Source organism: Rattus norvegicus, chromosome 2 (genome assembly GCF_036323735.1).
Source record: "Rattus norvegicus strain BN/NHsdMcwi chromosome 2, GRCr8, whole genome shotgun sequence".
NCBI classification, from domain to species: domain Eukaryota; kingdom Metazoa; phylum Chordata; class Mammalia; order Rodentia; family Muridae; genus Rattus; species Rattus norvegicus.
The window spans coordinates 121,851,181-121,870,723 of record NC_086020.1 but is presented as its reverse complement, the minus strand read 5'-3'; the positions used below and the strand labels follow the sequence as shown (position 1 = coordinate 121,870,723).

Below are 19,543 nucleotides of genomic sequence, written 5' to 3'. Positions count from 1 at the left end.
AAATTGCAAATAAAAAGTTTAATTTCAGAATCCAAGTTCATCATTTATAAATACACTAAAGCGTAGTCCACGCAAATTCAGACTAAGCCTACATACAGTATTTCAACAAAACATTTTTTTTAAAAGGTCAGAAGCAAATGAATGATTTATCCATAATATTTGATTTGAAATGAGAAAATGAAAAACTTTTTTTAGACATTATAAGCAAAACCTTTGGAGTCTGGTAAAGAATCTGACAGCTGAAACTTCATTTTGATAGCCTTGGGATTTCTATAATGTCCCAAGGACGGTTGAGTCTTCCCTATCACAGGAAAAAAATCTAGATACCTAAGGCTTTTCTCATGACTGCAATAAACAAGTGCTCTCCCTGTTAACAAGCTACCTCCTCAAAGTAGAATCTGAGCTATAGTCTGGTCAAACTGGGAGGGGGTCAGTGCATACTTCTTATGAGATAGCTTTATTGTAGAGAGACGCAAAAACTAAATCAGAGGCCTGGAGATTTGATCAGCGGGCCATCTGTTGTAAACGTGTCATATCATGCTCTGGTGAAGTCCGAAGCATGACTTTAAAACGTGGATCCAATTTCAAGGAGCTCATGATAAGTGGGATATCTCTGAGTTAACTGACCATGTAAAACCTGAATGCAAACACCTGACATGGGAACGTTCTCATGACCAACTAGCCATGTGACTGACACTCCATGATATGCCCAAGTTCAGTTTTGTTTTCAAACGCCTGGTTCTGTCACAGTAAACAGCTTCCAAAATATCCTCTCTTTGACATACTCTTGGAGTCTGTGGTTAAGAACTGTTCAGTCAGCATGGCTTACCGTCCACCTCCTGCAGGTTTCATTTGACAGCCACAAAAGCTGTTTTGTTGCAATTAAAATAATATTTAATTAAAATACAGCACCTGATTTGTGGTTTTTACACAACTGAATAAAAACCCTACACAATAAAATTGTTTACATCTTCCTTTCACTCTAGTAAAACAGATTACTATCTCCTTTAAAAAAAATTAATAGTTTAAACCTGATCATCCTATTTCATAATTGCCAAGACTTTGTTTCTAGTGGGCTTCTGAAAACGCACCTCGACACCTGGCCTGAAGGAGGAGTAAGGCACATGTGGATATTATGGTGAGAACTGGCAGGTAGCCCCAGATGCCTGGTCTGGTGTCCTACATGGCCCTGCCAGGTGAGTCAGCCCTGGTACAATAGCTAGCGCTCTGAAGCACCTCTCCTTCCAGTCTGGTGGCTCCGTCTCTTGAGTTCAATACTGAAAGCATATTAAGGGGAGATTCACTTTTAAAAAGATGAGCTTTTCAAAATGCTCCATCATGAGCCTGGGCTGGCCAAAGCTGCCAGCCTCCATGGGTGTGCTGAACAGCTTTTCTGAGGGGACTGTACTTGGCGGACAGCCCAGAAATCGCACTGCTAAGGTGGACAGCCCAGGCCAGGATGACCGCTTCAGGTTCCAGTAGGTGAGTAGGTCACAGCTGTGCTCCAGCACCTCTTCCTCCAAATATGCAAGCACCATGTCTTCAGGTAGCTTCTCTCTCTGATCTCTCTTTATTGGTGCGAGTGACCACAGGCTCTCCTCTGTGCCAGTGTCTTTAAGTGGGGACCCTGAGTCACAGCCATTGGAGGCGGCTGTGTCCTCTGAGGTAGAATTCAGTATTTCTAGCTCCCTGATTAAGTCTTGCCTATACTGCTCTGCCTCCTCCTCCGTGAACAGGGAAGCTTTGTAGCGAGGGTCCAGCAGTGTGGCAAAGATGTACCTGGGGTCATGGAGGGTGGCAGACAGGCGGCTCGCCATGGCTTCCTTCAGGGACTTAAGCATGGCTGACAGCTATTCTTAATGGCTTTTAAGACTTCTAACAGTGTGGCCAGGAATCTTGTTTTTGTCTGAGTTTGGGTCCCTAAAAGGCGAGGAAACACTTTAGGCAGCAGGTGACAGTCTGGAGTTGAGTCTCTGTGTAATGAGAACTTTGGTTTCTTTAAACAGAAATGTTATGTGAATATGGTTTTTGTTTTAACCCCAGGTGTGGGATATGGTGCTGCTTCGGATTGTCCACAGCAGCTGGTCTCGTGCTCTGGCAGGATGTGATTTGGTTTGGCCAGCTGAAGACAGTTTAAATTTGGAGTTTTGGGGACTCTTAAGAGGGTATAAAGGTGCCAGAGTCCTGAGAGACTGTGGCAGATGCTGCTGTTCTGGGTGCTGTTTGATGGATTGCTGGGTTTCTAGTAGGAGAAACTTGGTCACAAAGATTTGACTTGCCGCAAGGAACGTGACACCCTAATCAGCAGGAAGTGATCTAAGGAGATAGATGCCCCCTGTCTTAGTTAGGGTTTTACTGCTGTGAACAGATACCATGACCAAGGCAACTCTTATAAGGACAACATTTAGTTGGGGCTGGCTTACAGGTTCAGACACTCGGTCTATTATCATCAAGGAGGGAACATGGCAACATCCAGGCAGGCATGGTGCAGGAGGAGCTACATCTTCATCTGAAGGCAGCTAGTGGAAGACTGACTTCCAGGCAGCTAGGGTGAGGGTTTTAAAGCCCACACACTCACAGTGACACACCTACTCCAACAAGGCCACACCTAGAAATAGTGCCCCTCTCTGGGCCAAGCATATACAAACCATGATACCCCCTTCTCCCTCCAACATTTTTTCTCTCCTATCTAGTCTTAGAGGCTTGGAAGGGATTAGGGTGAACAAGGGCAATAGGGAAAAGAACCTAATAATATAGCCAAAAGTACAGTTATAAGTGCTGCCCAGAGGTGAGGCTAGGCAGAATGTGAAACTTGATTCTAATAGGGTAGAAGGGACATCAGGTCAAGAGGAGAAGAATATTCTGTTTTAAGACATCAGTAAACATTTTATTGTGGCTGCTGCCACAGGACTCTCTCATCATGCTTTGCTCCCAGAGGGGATTTTCAATTTTTTCTTCTTTTTGCTCTTTCTATATTCTGTCTCAAAAAAACATTTGGAGGAATTATGAGTGGAAAAGGGGGGATCTGAGATGCAATGGGAAAACTTGCAGGTAGAGGTGGAAGTGCTTGCAAAGTGAGTAGCACTGGGAAAGGTAGAAATAAAAGGTTTCGGAGTGACCTGGTGACTGAGCAAGACAATGGGAGCTGTCCAAAGGATGACAGAGGGAAACAAACTGGGCTAGAAGGCAGATCTCAGCCCCACCCTGTGCCACAGACTTTTAGTTTCAAGTGTCAGCAGACCCTGGGTGGGGCAGAAAGAGGGTGTGAAGTTGGGAGGAGAGGGAATCTGTGTGGTGACAGGGCTAAAGGAAAACAGCCCATTCTGAGAGCAAGTGTTAATCTTGAGCCAACTGCACTGACAGAGGAGAAGGACTACAATGTCACCATCAATTGTATAGCACATGTCTGCTAAGGGTGCTGATCATGATAGTGATGAGATAATGTGGCGTCCTATAGAATGATAGGTCTAAGGTAATCTTTAAATCTTTAGATTGAAAGAAGCCATAGTTTCCTATGGACTGCATTCCCCTTATGTAAAACAAATGTTCAGTAACTGGGATAGAATTATTCCCCAAGACTAAAAGGCTCTGGTAAGAGCTGTGCTAGAGGCCGGTCAGCAGTTACAATGGTTAAAGAGGTGGAGGGAGAAAGCCTCAAATATAGAGCAATGCGAGACAGGCTGATTCTATGACAGGCTTCAAATTGGCCATTCAGGAAAATAGACCTAAATCTCTGTTTCCAAGAATTGGGCAAATCAGTTACTGAAACAAAACAAAACAAAACAAACAACAAAACAACAAAACAAAACAACAAAACCAGGCCTCAGCCAGCAAGTCAGAAGGTGCCAGGCCATTTGGCCGGAAGCAAGGGCAATGGCTCAGCAACAGTTTCTAGACTTTCCCCAGGACAGTTTCCAGCCCCCCACAGCCCAACAATGGTTCTGGGATGTCCCTAGAGGAAGAGCTAACCGATTAAGAAAAAGGTCACTGACCCCTCCCTGGAATTCCCCTAATGTGCCTTAAATTGGGCCTGTGAGCTCACTGGGCGCCTCCGTCTTGGTAGATGGGAGAGCCCAGCATGCTGGACTTCTGCAGAATAAAACGCTCTTCGCTTTTGCATACTATGTGAGTCTGGGGTATCATTCTTTGGTGAATCATGGACCCTTATGAATAGAACAGAGCAAGGGGAGTGAATATTGTTAAAGATCAGCTATCTGGTGAAGGGGTGGGGTTCTCTGACTTACAAGAACAGATTTGATTTTATGATGCTGTTAAGAGCCTGGGACAAGGGTGAGGAGCCTGAGAAAAGGTCACCTCGTTTATTAAGATTTCTTTTTTTACAGTCGAATTCCAACTCTTTTTTCTCCATCTTTATTAAATTGGATATTTATTTACATTTTAATTGTTATTCCCTTTCTCGGTTTGCAGGCCAACATCCCCCAACCCTTCCCCCTCCCCTTCTATATGGGTGTTCCCCTCTCCATCCTCCCCCCATTACCACCCCCCCCCCCCCAATAATCACGTTCACTGAGAGTTCAGTCTTGGCAAGACCAAGGGCTTCCCCTTCCACTGGTGCTCTTACTAGGATATTCATTGCTACCTATGAGGTCAGAGTCCAGGGTCAGTCCATGTATAGTCTTTAGGTAGTGGCTTAGTCCCTGGAAGCTCTGGTTGCTTGACATTGTTGTTCATATGGGGTCTCAAGCCCCTTCAAGCAGTTTCAGTCCTTTCTAAGATTCCTTCAATGGGGTTCCCGCTCTCAGTTCAGTTGTTTGCTGCTGGCATTCGCCTATGTATTTGCTGTATTCTGGCTGTGTCACTCAGGAGAGATCTACATCCGGTTCCTGTCAGCCTGCACTTCTTTGCTTCATCCATCTTATCTAGTTTGGTGGCTGTATATGTATGGGCCACATGTGGGGCAGGTTCTGAATGGGTGTTCCTTCAGCCTCTGTTCTAAACTTCCCTTCCCTGCCAAGGGTATTCTTGTTCTCCTTTTAAAAAAGGAGTGAAGCATTCACATTTTGGTCATCCTTCTTGAGTTTCATGTGTTCTGTGCATCTAGGGTAATTCGAGCATTTGGGCTAATAGCCACTTATCAATGAGTGCATACCATGTGTGTTTTTCAGTGATTGGGTTACCTCACTCAGGATATTTTCCAGTTCCATCCATTTACCTATGAATTTCATAAGGTCATTGTGTTTGACAGCTGAGTAATATTCCATTGTGTAGATGTACCACATTTTCTGTATCCATTCCTCTGTTGAAGGGCATCTGGGTTATTTCCAGCTTCTGGCTATTATAAACAAGGCTGCTATGAACATAGTGGAGCATGTGTCTTTGTTATATGTTGGGGCATCTTTTGGGTATATACCTAGGAGAGGTATAGCTGGGTCCTCAGGTAGTTAAATGTCCAGTTTTCTGAGGAACCTCCAGATTGATTTCCAGAATGGTTGTACCAGTCTGCAATCCCACCAACAATGGAGGAGTATTCCTCTTTCTCAACATTCTTGCCAGCATTTGCTGTCACCTGAGTTTTTGATCTTAGCCATTCTGACTGGTGTGAGGTGGAATCTCAGGGTTGTTTTGATTTGCATTTCCCTTATGACTAAAGATGTTGAACATTTCTTTAGGTTGAACCCCATTTTTAATAGGGTTATTTGTCTGCCTGCAGTCTAACTTCATGAGTTCTTTGTATATTATGGATATGAGCCCTCTATCAGTTGTAGGATTGGGAAAGATCTTTTCCCAATCTGTTGGTTGCTGTTTTGTCCTAACCACAGTGTCCTTTGCCTTACAGAAGCTTTGTAGTTTTATGAGATTCCATTTGTCGATTCTTGATCTTAGAGCATAAGCCATTGGTGTTTTGTTCAGGAAATTTTCTCCAGTGCCCATGTGTTTGAGATTCTTCCCCACTTTTTGTTCTATTAGTTTGAGTGTATCTGGTTTGATATGGAGGTCCTTGATCCACTTGGACTTAAGCTTTGTACAGGGTGATAAGAATGGATCAATTTGCATTCTTCTACATGCTGACCTCCAGTTGAACTAGCACCATTTGCTGAAAATGCTATCTGTTTTCCTGTTGGATGGTTTTGGCTCCTTTGTCAAAAATCAAGTGACCATATGTGTGTGGGTTCATTTCTGGGTCTTCAATTCTATTCCACTGATCTATCTGTCTGTCTCTGTACCAATACCATGCAGTTTTTATCACTATTGCTCTGTAATACTGCTTGAGTTCAGGGATAGTGATTCCCCCTGAAGTCCTTTTATTGTTGAGGATAGTTTTAGCTGTCCTGGGTTTTTTGTTATTCCAGATGAATTTGCAAATTGTTCTGTCTAACTCTGTGAAGAATTGGATTGGAATTTTGATGGGGATTGCATTGATAAGGCTCTGAGGAAGCCTTCACAGATTTCTTGTAAAGATTCATTTCACCCATGAACTAAGCCTTATCAGGTCCTTATGTGAGACAGGTCCTGATAGAGACCTTGGAGTTGGAGGATATGAATACCAAATGTAAATGAGTTGTTAGACCTTTAAAGGTGTGGGCAGTGCCCATGGATGAGTGAATAAGGGACATGACTGATGTTGACTCTCATGAGCATCATGCTAATATCACTGGAATGGGCTCTGAGATCAAATACCATTGTTATTCCCTTTCCCGGTTTCCGGGCCAACATCCCCCTAACCCTCCCCGTCCCTTCTTTATGGGTGTTCCCCTCCCCATCCTCTCCCCATTGCCGCCCTCCCTCCAACAATCACGTTCACTGGGGGTTCAGTCTTAGCAGGACCCAGAGCTTCCCCTTCCACTGGTGCTCTTACTAGGATATTCATTGCTACCTATGAGGTCAGAGTCCAGGGTCAGTCCATGTATAGTCTTTAGGTAGTGGCTTAGTCCCTGGAAGCTCTGATTGGTTGAAATGACAGTGCTTTAATTCAGCCATTTTCTATGAAAGTGTGACCAAGTCTTGGATCTCAAAATGGCTGGTGTGTTATGTGTGAGAAATACGGTACTTACTAAACCAGATCTCCTCCAGAGAAAAGTCCTTTTGGCTCTAATGGGCTTTCTGAAAGAATGCCTAGACTTCCTGGGCTTTGCAGATGTTGTGGAAAGGGATACCATTGGACTAATGGGTGTAGATCCAAGAGGGATATCCAAGGTTATTTCTTGCAGTTGGGAAATGAAATGGGGGCAGGAGGGGAGCATGACAAAAAATACCAGACCTTTCCCTTTGGTCATGCAGGAAATGACAAACAGGCAGAAAAGCTGCACCTAAGTGTCAATCTTATGCTCCCTAGATTAGGCAGTTCTGTTCCAGTTTGGGCCACAAATAAAACTCTTGCTCTGTCTTCAAAAAATTCAAGTGTTACAAAATAACCACTGGCATTTATAAGAAGAAGTAGATTTGACTTCCCAAGAATTCATTATGCATTCAGGAATTATAGATGGAGATTTCAAAGGAGAAATTAAAATTATGGTCTATATTTAAAAAAAAAAAGATTGAGAGGGAGAGAGAGAGGGAGGGAGGGAGGGAGATGCAGATTAATGAAGGTGATAGATTGCTCAGCTATTGTTGTTTCCCTACATTAAAGGCAAATCTGCTCCAGTAGAAAGAACATAGCGGTTTGGAAGTACTGGAAAGTGTGTGTTATAGCAGTGTGTGTGTGTTATAGCAGTGTGTGTGTGTTATAGCAGTGTGTGTGTTATAGCAGTGTGTGTGTTATAGCAGTGTGTGTGTTATAGCAGTGTGTGTGTGTTATAGCAGTGTGTGTGTTATAGCAGTGTGTGTGTTATAGCAGTGTGTGTGTTATAGCAGTGTGTGTGTTATAGCAGTGTGTGTGTGTGTGTTATAAGCAGTGTGTGTGTTATAGCAAATGATGGTTAATGATCAGAGACCAAAATTAAAATTGCAAGTAAATGGTGTTGAAATAGAAGGTTTGGTAGATAAAGAGCTGATGCAACTATCATTTCTCAAAAATCTTAGAATTCAGAATTGCCACTTCAGAAGGTTTTTACATAGTATGCAGAAATTGGAAAATGATCTCAAGTAAAGCAAAGTGTACTATGGGTTAAATGTGTGGGATCTGAAGATCAAAGCAGGGAAGTTAAGACCTTATGTGGCCCATATACCCATAAACTTATGGGGAAGGGACCTTTTACAATTGGGTACTCAGATTCCTGCAATACCAGAGACAACTCATGATGAAATTAGGGGTGAAATGGTAGATGATCCTGGGGAAGGTATTGATGTATGACAATTGTCCAGACACAGGATACCCCAGGGATTGAGTTTCCAAATTTATAAGGGGGATGGGCTGCAAAAATACTAAAAACCCTACCCTAAAAAGTGGTTGACTGACAGGCTTGTATAGATAGGTCTGTGGCCCTCAAGTACTGAAAAATTGCAGGTACTTGAACAGCTGTTACTAGAGCAGCCTTAAGTCTACAAGCCCATGGAATGCTCCTGTGTTTGTTGTAAAAACAAAAAAAGAAAGAAAGAAATCAGAAAAATGGAGGATGTTAACAGATTTAAGAGTGGTGAGTAGAGTACCTCAACCAATGAGTCTATTACAGCCTGGAATTCCTTGGCCTTCTTTATTACCTGCATCATAGCCTATAATAGTAATTCATTTAAAAGATTACTTTTTATTTCCTTGCATTATCAGGATATAGAAAGGTTTGCTTTCTCAGTACCTACTTAAGAATAGTGGTTCAATAAAAGACATTATTAGAAAGTACTTCTACAGGGAATGTTAAATAGTCCTACATTATGTCAATATTTTGTGCAACAACCACCACAAATAATTTGTAGGCAGTTTCCTCAATCCATTAATCATTAAATGGGTGATATTTTCTTGGCTGAATCTGAATGCTTGGAAAAATGTTTAAGGAAATACAAAGAATTCTGCAATACTGGGGGTTACAGATTTCTCCTGAAAAAAAAATACAGAGAGGAGACTATTTGGGTTATAAAATAAGTTAACAGAAAATTCATCCACAAAAGGTATAGATCAGAAGAGATCAGTTGTAAACTCTTAATGATTTTTAAAAATTAGAAAATTTATTTTAAAAAACAAAAAAGTAAAAAAGTAAACTTTAAATATTCATAGGAGGGGATATGGAGGCAAAGTTTGGAGCAGAGACTGAAGGAACGGCCATTCAGAGCCTGCCCCACATGTGACCCATATATATACATATATACATATATACATATATACATATATACATATATATATATATATATATATATATATATATATATATATATATATACACATACATACAGTCACCAAAACTAGATAAGATTGATGAAGCTAAGAAGTGCATGCTGACAGGAGCCAGACCTAGCTGTCTCCTGAGAGACACAGCCAGGGCATGTCAAATACAGAAGCAAATGCTAGCAGCAAACCATTGAACTGAGAATAGGATCCTGGTTGGAGGAATTAGAGAAAGGATTAAAAGAGCTGAAGGGGCTTGTGACCCCAGAAGAACAACAATACCAACCAACCAGAGCTCCCAGGGACTTAACCACTACCCAAAGACTATACATGGGCTGACCCAGGGCTCCAACTGCAAATGTAGTAGAGGATGGCCTTGTTGGGCACCTATGGAAGGAGGGGCCCTTGGTCCTGCCAAGGCTGGATGCCCCCCAGTGTAGAGGAATATCAGAGAGGGGGTGGATGGGGAGGGGAAGGGGAAGGGGATGGGATAGGAGGCTTGTGTCCTGGAAACCAGTAAAGGGAATAACATTTGGAATGTAAATTTAAAAAAATCCAATAAAAAATATTAATTGGCTACGGTATACAATTGGGCTCAATATGCAATGGGAAATGTAGTATTATGAAATGGATTTTCTTAGCATACAAAGGAAAAAAGTAAAGACTTCTATAGAAAATTTTTCTGATTTAATTATAAAGGTAGACTAAGACTACATCATCTGTCAGGAATAGACCCAGCTGAAATTGTAGTACCTTATACTAATGCTGAGATTATGTCATTATAGGTAATCAATAGAGATTATCAAAGTGCTTATAGCAACTATTTGGGAGAAATTAACAATATCCTAAACACGAGTGCCTACAGTTTTTAAATAGAAATATTTGGATCCTCCCATGTACTGTAAAGAGAATGCCAATCTTTGAAGAATCTACATTCTATACTGATGTAAGTAAGCTGGGAATGGCAGACAAACTACTTCAGTTCAAAAATCAGAGTTGTAGGTTGAGGATTTAGCTCAGTGGTAGAACTCTTGCCTAGCAAACGCAAGGCCCTGGGTTCGGTCCCCAGCTCCGAAAAAAAGAAAAAAAAATCAGAGTTGTACGCAATCCTATGGTACTATTAGATTTTCTTGAATCTCTTAATATAATTACTGACTCAATATTCAGAGTTGCTTTGCATATAGAAACTGATGAATTTATTCCTGAGAATTCAGAATTACCCTTGTTATTTATACAATTGCAACAAGCAATCAAATAGAAACTATCCATTATAATCACATATATTCACTCTCATATATGTTTGCCAGGTCCACTGGCACAAGGAAATAAAGAAACTGATCAATTATTAATAGGAAAATGTGTTAGAAGCCTCAAAATTTCATTAAAAAAAACCCACCATGTTAATAGTGAAAAGAATTTTTCTATCATTTGGCAAGAAGTAAAAAAAAAAAAAATCTTGTTTTTTATATAACCAAACTCCATTACCCACCAGAAGTAACACTAGGGGGTGCCAATAGAAATTAAATCTGGCAGATGGATGTGTTTCATTTTGCAGAATTTGGAAGACTAAAGTTTGTACACCATACCATTGATACATATTTGGCATATCAATGGGCAACTGCTTTGAGATCTAAAAGGCTAATTGTGTAACTACACACTTACTAGAAGTAACAGTATTATGAGGATACCTGCACAAATTAAGATTGACAATACTCCCACATATGTCTGCAGTTAAGATGAAGCAATTCCTTGCATATTATAATATAAAGCATATTATGGATCAACCACCAAATTCTACAGGACAAGCGTTATAGAAATGCTTATAAAGCAAAAGAGAAGAGTAAAGATGCCCCAGCGATAGACTGAATAATGTTTTGTTAAAGTTTAACCTCTGAATGGTAATGGAAGAGGAACAGTAGCAGTTGGGAGACGCTGGGTTACAGAAAACACCGGGAACTAAATCAACATGTACACTCTAATGATATGCTGACATTAGAATGGAAGCGGGCAGTGGTTTTGCATTGGGGGGAGTGATTCTGTTTGTTTCTACAGGAAATGAAGAGCTATGAGTGCTTTTTTATAATCAAAAATTATAAAGATTAGATTTTAGCAGAAGAGGTCTCTCTCCTCAAGATTTTGACCACTGATTGGAAAAAGTTTATTGAAAGTGTTTATAATTTCTCACTAAAGAAAGCACAATTAGGGCTGGGGATTTAGCTCAGTGGTAGAGCGCTTACCTAGGAAGCGCAAGGCCCTGGGTTCGGTCCCCAGCTCCGAAAAAAAGAACCAAAAAAAAAAAAAAAAAAAAAAAAAAAAAAAAAAAAGAAAGCACAATTAATGACTTAAAGCAGAATTGGAGAAATGTAGTGAGAACTTTGGTTTATTTTAACACAGAAATGTTATATGAATGTTTGTTTTAATCCCAGGTGTGTGGTATGGAGCTGCCTCAGATTGTCCACAGAAGCTAATCTGATTTGTTTCATGCTCTGGCAGGGGTGTGATTTTGCCAGCTGAAGATAGTTTAAGTTTGGAATTCTGGGGACTCTTGAGAGGGAGCAAAGATACCAGAACCCTGAGAGACTGTGACAAGTGCTGTTCTGGTTGTTGTTTGCTGGATTCCTGATTTCTAGTTGGAGATATCTTGACAGTGAATATTGTGACTTGCCCCAAGGAACTCGACATCCCTAATCAGCAGTCTAAAGAGATTGGCACCCATTTCCACTCTAACCTTCTTTCTCTCTTACCTAGTGTTAGGGGGTTGGAAGGGGTAAGGAAGAAGGATAGTAAGGAAAAGAACCCAATAAAGTAGCCAAAAGTACAATTAGATCTCTGTTTCCGCCACCACTGAATGAATATACATTTATTATGACCTTGATAACAATAATAATGAAAATCCTACACAAAATGCAGAAGAGAAAGAAAGACATGCTAGCAAACTAAATACATCAGAAATGCATTTTGTTTTGCACACTGCTAAACACTCTAACTAGCAGCACTGGACAGAAAGTAGCATTCCACTTAGAACTTGCATTCGTTCTGAGTGCAAACTTTATAGTTGCCACTTTGTAGCACTGCTTCTACATGGGTACAGGTGTTGTCCCTACTGATAGTGGTTGTTGTTCTGGGTGCTTTTCAATAGCACTTTCTTAAAAACAGAAACATGTCCCAACATCTGGGAGTTCTCTGAGAACTTTCTTAACCAAAAGGATATTTGCGATTCTCCCATCAGAATGCTGGAACAAGGCACCTTGGGAATTGGAATTTCCCCTAGGAATTTCATGCTAGAAAAAAAGAAACTGGAAAGGAGACTGGGATTTCATTGCTGAGATAACTTGTCATACTATTTTGCAGGAACAACTTTAATAAAGATGATGATGATCAATGATAAGTGGACCATACTTTGACCAGAATTTCTTAGGTAAGCATAGGCCAAGGGCCAGCCCTCGCTGTTCCTCTCTTTTGGTTCTTCTTGAGTCAGCAGAGGGGGAAGATCATTGGTGAGAGTAAGACTTGCTTTTACAAGATATTTTGGGTTGCTGTTTAATAATAAAACATTTATTTAAGTCTAAGTCACTTGACTACTGTAACTTACCTGCCTTGAGTTCCCTTTGGGCCAGAAACTGCAGTCTCTGACATTTTAGTACCTCATCTTAAAACATCAGAGGATTAAATACAGGATTGATTGCTAGAGCCTTTTCCCTCTAGTCCAGATGCCTCTCTCTTGTCAGGCTAGGGGAGGGTTGGGACAATAAACTTCTATTGAACCAGGAGAAGAGAGTCATACTAGCAGAAGGAAAAACTTTTACACAACCAAATATGAATTAAACTCACATAAATTCATATAAGATTCATGTACACACTTATACATTCCCGGGAATTCAAGCTAGTTGGGCTCCGCTTACATACTATTTCTTAATTACACATACACACACACACACACACACACACACACACACACACACATCCATACTTATATATGTTATATGAAGCAAAAGACTAAGTGTCATATAACTGCAGATAGAACTCACTCATTCTGGATGAAGAATGAGTTCCAATCTTTATTGCATAGAGAAAGAAAAGGCTTCTACTCTTTTATTGCTAAATGAATTAAAACCAAGTCTATAAGAAGAAAGCTTTGTTTCATTACTAACACTAAGCCTGCCTTGATATTAAAATAAAAGACCTGCTCTGTGCCATAATAAGAACCTGCCTACTCCATCTGCAGCTTTTTTCCTCTTCCTCTGCATTATGCATATTGCTCTCTAATTTTTTTGTTGCCTTATACTTTCTAAGTTATTCCATTCTGCATTCTCCTGCTAATCTTGCTCTCCCCTCCTGTTCTGATGTCACAATGCCCTTGTTCACAAGGTTTTTGTTCCCAAATGCCTTACTCACAATGCTTTCTCTTCAATGTTATATCTTCCAATGTAATCTTTCCTGGTCTTTTGTATCTTTTCTAGGAAGATAGATCACATGGTTTTTCCAAGCACCCCCTTTCGTTTACAAAAGTTCATTAGAAGTTCAAACATAAATTTGAATCATAAATTAAGACATTTACAACAGAAAATGCTTACATGCATGTATATTAAGGGTAATTATCCAGCTAAATATTCATTATCTGTCACTAGCTCTTCGGGTTCATGGAGAGTTAAAGACCATAACTAAGTTATCACTGATGTTATGTATAGATAAACTCAGTCAATATTTTATCTTCTATCCTTGAACCTATAGTAAATCCTTACTTCCCTTTTTATGACCTTTGGGTAATGGTTTTAAAACTCTTGAAGTGTGCTTTAAGTTGTAGATGCCTGCTTGCTATCTCAGAAATGATTATCTCCTGACACTTGACAACTGGCAGAGTTCTCAATGCAGCTTTGACATCAGAAAGGTCACTTAATCTTTGACAAAGGAGCTAAAACCATCCAGTGGAAAAAAGACAACATTTTCAACAAATGGTGCTGGTTCAACTAGTGGTCAGCATGTAGAAGAATGCAAATCAATCTATTCTTATCTCCCTGTACAAAGCTCAAGTCCAAGTGAATCAAGGTCTTCCACTTAAAACCAGATCCACTGAAGCTAATAGAAGAGAAAGTGGAGAAGAGTCTTGGACATATAGGCACAGGGGAAAACTTCCTGAACAAAGCACCAATGGTTTATGCTCTAAGATCAAGAATTGACAAATGGGACCTCATAAAATTGCAAAGCTTCTCTGTGGCAAAGGACACCGTCATTAGGACAAAATGGCAACCAACAGATTGGGAAAAGATATTACCAATCTTACATCTGATAGAGGGCTAATATCCAATATATACAAAGAACTCAAGAAGATAGACTCCAAAGAATCAAATAACCCTATTAAAAATGGGGTACAGAGCTAAACAATTCTCAACTGAGGAATAGTGAATGGCTGAGAAGCATCTAGAGAAATGTTCAACATCCTTAGTCATCAGGGAAATGCAAATCAAAACAATCCTGAGATTCTACCTCACACCAGTCAGAATGGCTAAGATCAAAAATTCTGGTGACAACAGATGCCGACAAGAATGTGGAGAAAGAGGAATATTCCTTCATTGTTGGTGGAATTTCCAGCTGGTACAACCACTGTGGAAATCCATCTGGAGGTTCCTCAGAAAACTGATCATAGTACTTTGCGAGGACCCAGCTATATCACTCCTGGGCATATACCCCAAAGACGTTCCAACATATAACAAGGACACATGCTCCACTACGTCCATAACAGCCTTATTTATAATAGCCAGAAGCTGGAAAAAAAAACCACATGTCTTTCAACAGAGGAATGAATACAGAAATTGTGGTATATCTACACAATGGTGTATACTCAGCTATTAAAAACAATGACTTCATGAAATTCTTAGGCAAATGGATGGAACTAGAAAATATCAACCTGAGTGAGGTAACCCAATCACAGGAAAACACACATGGTATGCACTCACTGATCAGTGGATATTAGCCCAAAAGCTAGGAATACCCAAGGCACAATTCAGACCATGTGAAACTTAAGACCAAAACGTGGGTGCTTCAGTCCTTCTTAGAAGGGGAAACAAAATACTCATGGGACATAGAGGGTAGGAGGAAATTGGAAGAGAGGAGGGGAAGGGGAAAGGGGGGCAGGATCAGGTATGAGAGGAAACAGGGATATATACAGAGGGTCAGGAATTTGAACAGAAGTGTGTAGCAATGGGGGATGGGAAACTGGGCGTAGTCATCAACAAGCCCCAGATGCCAGGAAAGCAGGAGGCTCCCAGGTCTCAACAGGATGAGATTAGCTAAAGTGCCCAACAGAGGAGAGGGAGAACCTGCAGAGACCATATCCAGAGGTTCCGTAAGGCCTCCAGTTAGGAGATAGGGTCAACCACCCTTCTCAAAATTTTAACCCAGAATTGCTCCTGTCTAAAGAAATTCAGGGACAAAGAGTAGAGTAGAGGCTGAAGGAAAGGCCATCCAGAGACTGCCCCACCTGGGATCCATCCCATAGGCAGCCACCAAACCCAGTTAGTTACTATTGCTGATACCAAGAAGTGCTTGCTGACAGGAGCCTGATATAGCTGTCTTCTGAGAGGCTCTGCCAGAGCCTGACAAATACAGAGGCAGATGCTTGCAGCCAACCATTGGACTGAATACGGGGTCTCCAATGGAGGAGTTAGAGAAAGGACTGAAGGAGCTGAAGGGGTTTGCAACCCCATAGGAACAACAATATCAACCAACCAGAGCCCTCAGAGCTTTCAGGGACTAAACCACCAACCCAACAGTGCACATGGAGGGACCCATGGGTCTAGCCACATATGTAGCAGAGGATGGCATTGTCTGGCATCAATAGGAGGAGCCCTTGGTCCTGTGCAGGTTCAATTCCCCAGGATAGGGGGGAATGCTATGGTGGTGAGGTGGGAGAGGGAAGGGGAACATTCTCATAGAAGCAGGGGGTGGGGGATGATAGAGAGGCGAACCGGGGAAGGGGATAACATTCAAAATGTAAATACATAAAATATTCAGTAAAAGAAGGAAGGAAAAGAACTTAGCAGTCTTATTATAAAAGAGCTTAATAATTACTAACATGATTTTAGTAATTCTTATAGGATCATTATTAAGAATTAAGTAATCATCCATTTGTCTATATAACACCACTGCAAAACAGTGCACCTTCGGTGTTCTGCAAAGATCTGTTCAAAAGGGTAGGTAATGCCGAGTGATTGTTATATATATTTAATAATAACAGGAAAAGTATACTAGCAGCGGGAATCTCTCCTAAAATGAAATTCTCCTCAGTCTTGCCTCGGGAAGCAATCCATCATTAACTTTGACAGTCTGTGACAGAGCCATCTCAGGAAGATCACCTTCTCGTTTTAGCTTCTCCTTGATGGCTCCTGGTAGGTGTAACCCTAGCCTTCTATCTAAGTTTATCTTAGCCTTTGTAATAAAAATAGGTACACAACTTGCTTCTCTGGTAAATGAAGTAAATTAATGAAGTGAATTTTATAGATAGCTATGGGACCAGTTGTTGAGTGAGCTAGAGAGGATTCAGAGTTTGACATATGACAGCCTGTTACTAGACTTAGTGTCATAGCCTATGCCCCAACAAGCCAGGTTTGACTATTTGTCCTTGATAAGCCAACACAAAGATCTAAATCAGTAGTAAAAGTCCAGGGGATTTTTATTCAGTGTAGCTACTGAAGGAAGAGGGACAAAGATCTAATAACACCTCTAAGTGCACCTTGTGGGTCCTGAAGTGAGGTTGAGGTTTGAGTAGAGGGACAGAGTTATCCATATCCAAATGGTGCTGGCCTCATCGTTGTTTTAGCTTTACTCTCCTGCCAGGTGGTCTGTCAAGTTGAAAATCTCTTCCCAGGAAAAAAAGTTTCTTTTCTGGCTGGCTTAGGTTTTAGGATTTCTCCCAATATAAGATTTTCTGGAGAAATACCAATTCCCTGAGGTCTATCTTTTCAATAGTCAAATAGCCAAACTGAGGGCACAAGTGTCACCTCAGAGGGTCTCCACTTTTACTGAATCAGTTACACAATGAGCTGGTCTTCAAGATTTGGAATTGATGTCTGATGTGAGCCATCAGCTCCCCTTTTACTACTGTATATAGGACATAGTTCTGTGACTAAGCATGTAGTTTTTCTAGAGGTTTGTTTTATTATTTAATATGCAAAGGTCTACTGGAAGTTTCCTTGAGGTGTTTTCTAGCTCTGGTTTCTTCAGTTCTGCTGCATGTCCTGGCTTGGTCAAATTTTCAACCTGAGTTATCAACAATATGCCTACTTTTGAATATTAATTTATTCATGTACACTGAGAACTGGAGGATCATTTTATATAAAGCAATTCATTTTAGTATGCCTACTTATATACTAGGTTTTTACACATACACTTCATACATAGGTGTATGTATGTGTATATATAATATTTATATCTTATGATTATAAGCAATAAGTGTTATATACAATACATAAGGATTAAATGCAGTGTAATTATAAAAATGTGCATCTGTGTACTTGCCACAGTAAAGAACAATACCTAATGACTCTGAAACCTCTGGGGACCTTTTCCCTGAAACTATTTTTATTAAGTATTTTCATGCACTCAAAACTTTACAAGCACCATATATAAAAACATATGGCTAACTGTGAAAAAGAATGAGCATTACATACTAACACACTAGCAAATAAGTCAAAGATATGAAACAACTATGGACTGAAGCCATTACTGTGACTTTATTACAATAGTTACAAACAATAGTTTTGTGGTATACAATCATCACAATTACTCAAATTATATACAAATAGATCTTTTTACAAGTCTACATAAAAAAAGACCCCCAATCACATTATCAACAAGATTTTTCTCTAAAAGTTATGGCCAAGGAGAAAAAAATTCACAGTTACTCTGCAAATACTTTAAATGCAGCAATCATATTGCACATAAAACAATCATAAATTTTAATGAGCAGATGTATATCTTTTAATTTAGTTTTTCTACAAAATGTACATTTCATGCAATACTTTACTGTATGCAGAATGGTAGAGCTAGAATAAACAGATTAACTTACAAACTGTTTCAATAATGGCCACAAAATTAGAATTATTTTGAAGTACCATTTAAAGTTATGCTGAAAAAATTGCAGTGCCAGAACTTAACGGACAGAGTCAGGTACTTCACAGATGGAGTTACTATTCTAGTGTTCTTCTTTGTCTTTTCCTTTCTTCTCCTTCTCATCCTGCAGGGCAGTCCCGAGTTTTTTGATGAGAACGGATAGCACCTTATCCAGTGGGTCCATCACTCCTCTCTGAAGCCATTTGGGAATAGTAGTCCTGGCATGGTGAAAGCCCAATTTTTGAAGAATGTAATCAACACCTACTGGATCAATCTTTCTTCCAGTCCAAGAAATTAATCTAAAACAGTAATCAGAAATGCTCGTTATGAAGGTACATAATGCATGGACATTACTGCACTCGCTTAATATACTCTGGATAAAGCACTTTAGGAGATGTGTATGAATACTTGAGTCTAAAGGCCTTTTATTCATTGTAATAGCTCCTAAAAGTATATTATGTGTGCTGGTAAGTGTTGGGGGCTGGTCTGCTCTGGTGTTAGTATGCAAATGCTAAATTCTGAACCCCATGATCTGGTTGCCCTCAGACCAGTGCCTTCTCATGTACAGTGGCCTTTGTTGTGTGAGCCTTACTCTCCAATTTAAAGCTATTGGTTAAATAAAAGTGGCTACAGCCAATTACTGGTGAGAATAGAGGTAGGTGTTGCTTCAGTTAGTGAGGGATGGGGATTGCAGGGGGGTGGGAGAAAGAGAGAGAGGGGGAAAGAAGACAGAAGATATTACTGCATTTGTACCTCTGAAAAATATGTGGCTCAAGTCTCTGCTGCAAAGAAGCGCCAAGTGCTTATTGCATGGAGCTGTGAAAGTGAAGCAGTAAGAAGCAAAGGAAGTCTACAATGATGGATGCCAGGATAGTGGCATGTCTCCTGAGAAAAGCTGCAGGCATGGAGAACTCGCCGGAGAGAGTGGCTGTGTGTATTTCAGGAGACAGAGTTGGAAGAGTGCAGCCACTCAACCAACACCTTTGGAGCCTTGGTTTCTGCCCTGTTGGGTTTCAGTACTACTTTGGCCCAATCTTTCCTTGCCACATCCACATTCTTCCATATGCCATGTGGAAGGTTTACTCTGTGCCACTGTATTTTGGAAATATTAACTTGTTCTTTGATTGTATACTGGTTCTCAGTTAAGAAACTGCCCTAAGTCTCAAAAGAGACTTTGGAATTTTAAATAGGGTTGGGACTATGAAAATGTTTGCAAGTGAA

The 19,543-nt window shown here is 40.4% G+C and overlaps 1 protein-coding gene across 13 annotated transcripts in view; it reads right to left on the bottom strand.

Annotated features, from left to right (window-relative positions):
- Positions 1-17,921: 17,921 nt before the first annotated feature.
- Bltp1 (bridge-like lipid transfer protein family member 1) overlaps positions 17,922-19,543 on the bottom strand; it is a 216,622-nt gene continuing 215,000 nt past the window's right edge. For 12 of the 13 annotated variants that reach the window (XM_039101992.2, XM_039101994.2, XM_039101997.2 and 9 more), the window contains one exon: positions 17,925-18,621. In XM_039101992.2, the coding sequence (XP_038957920.1) occupies positions 18,405-18,621 (217 nt within the window). In that variant the 3' untranslated portion in view covers positions 17,925-18,404. Of the gene's footprint in view, positions 18,622-19,543 lie in introns of all 13 variants that reach the window. The other variant, NM_001371241.1, reaches the window with a different exon arrangement.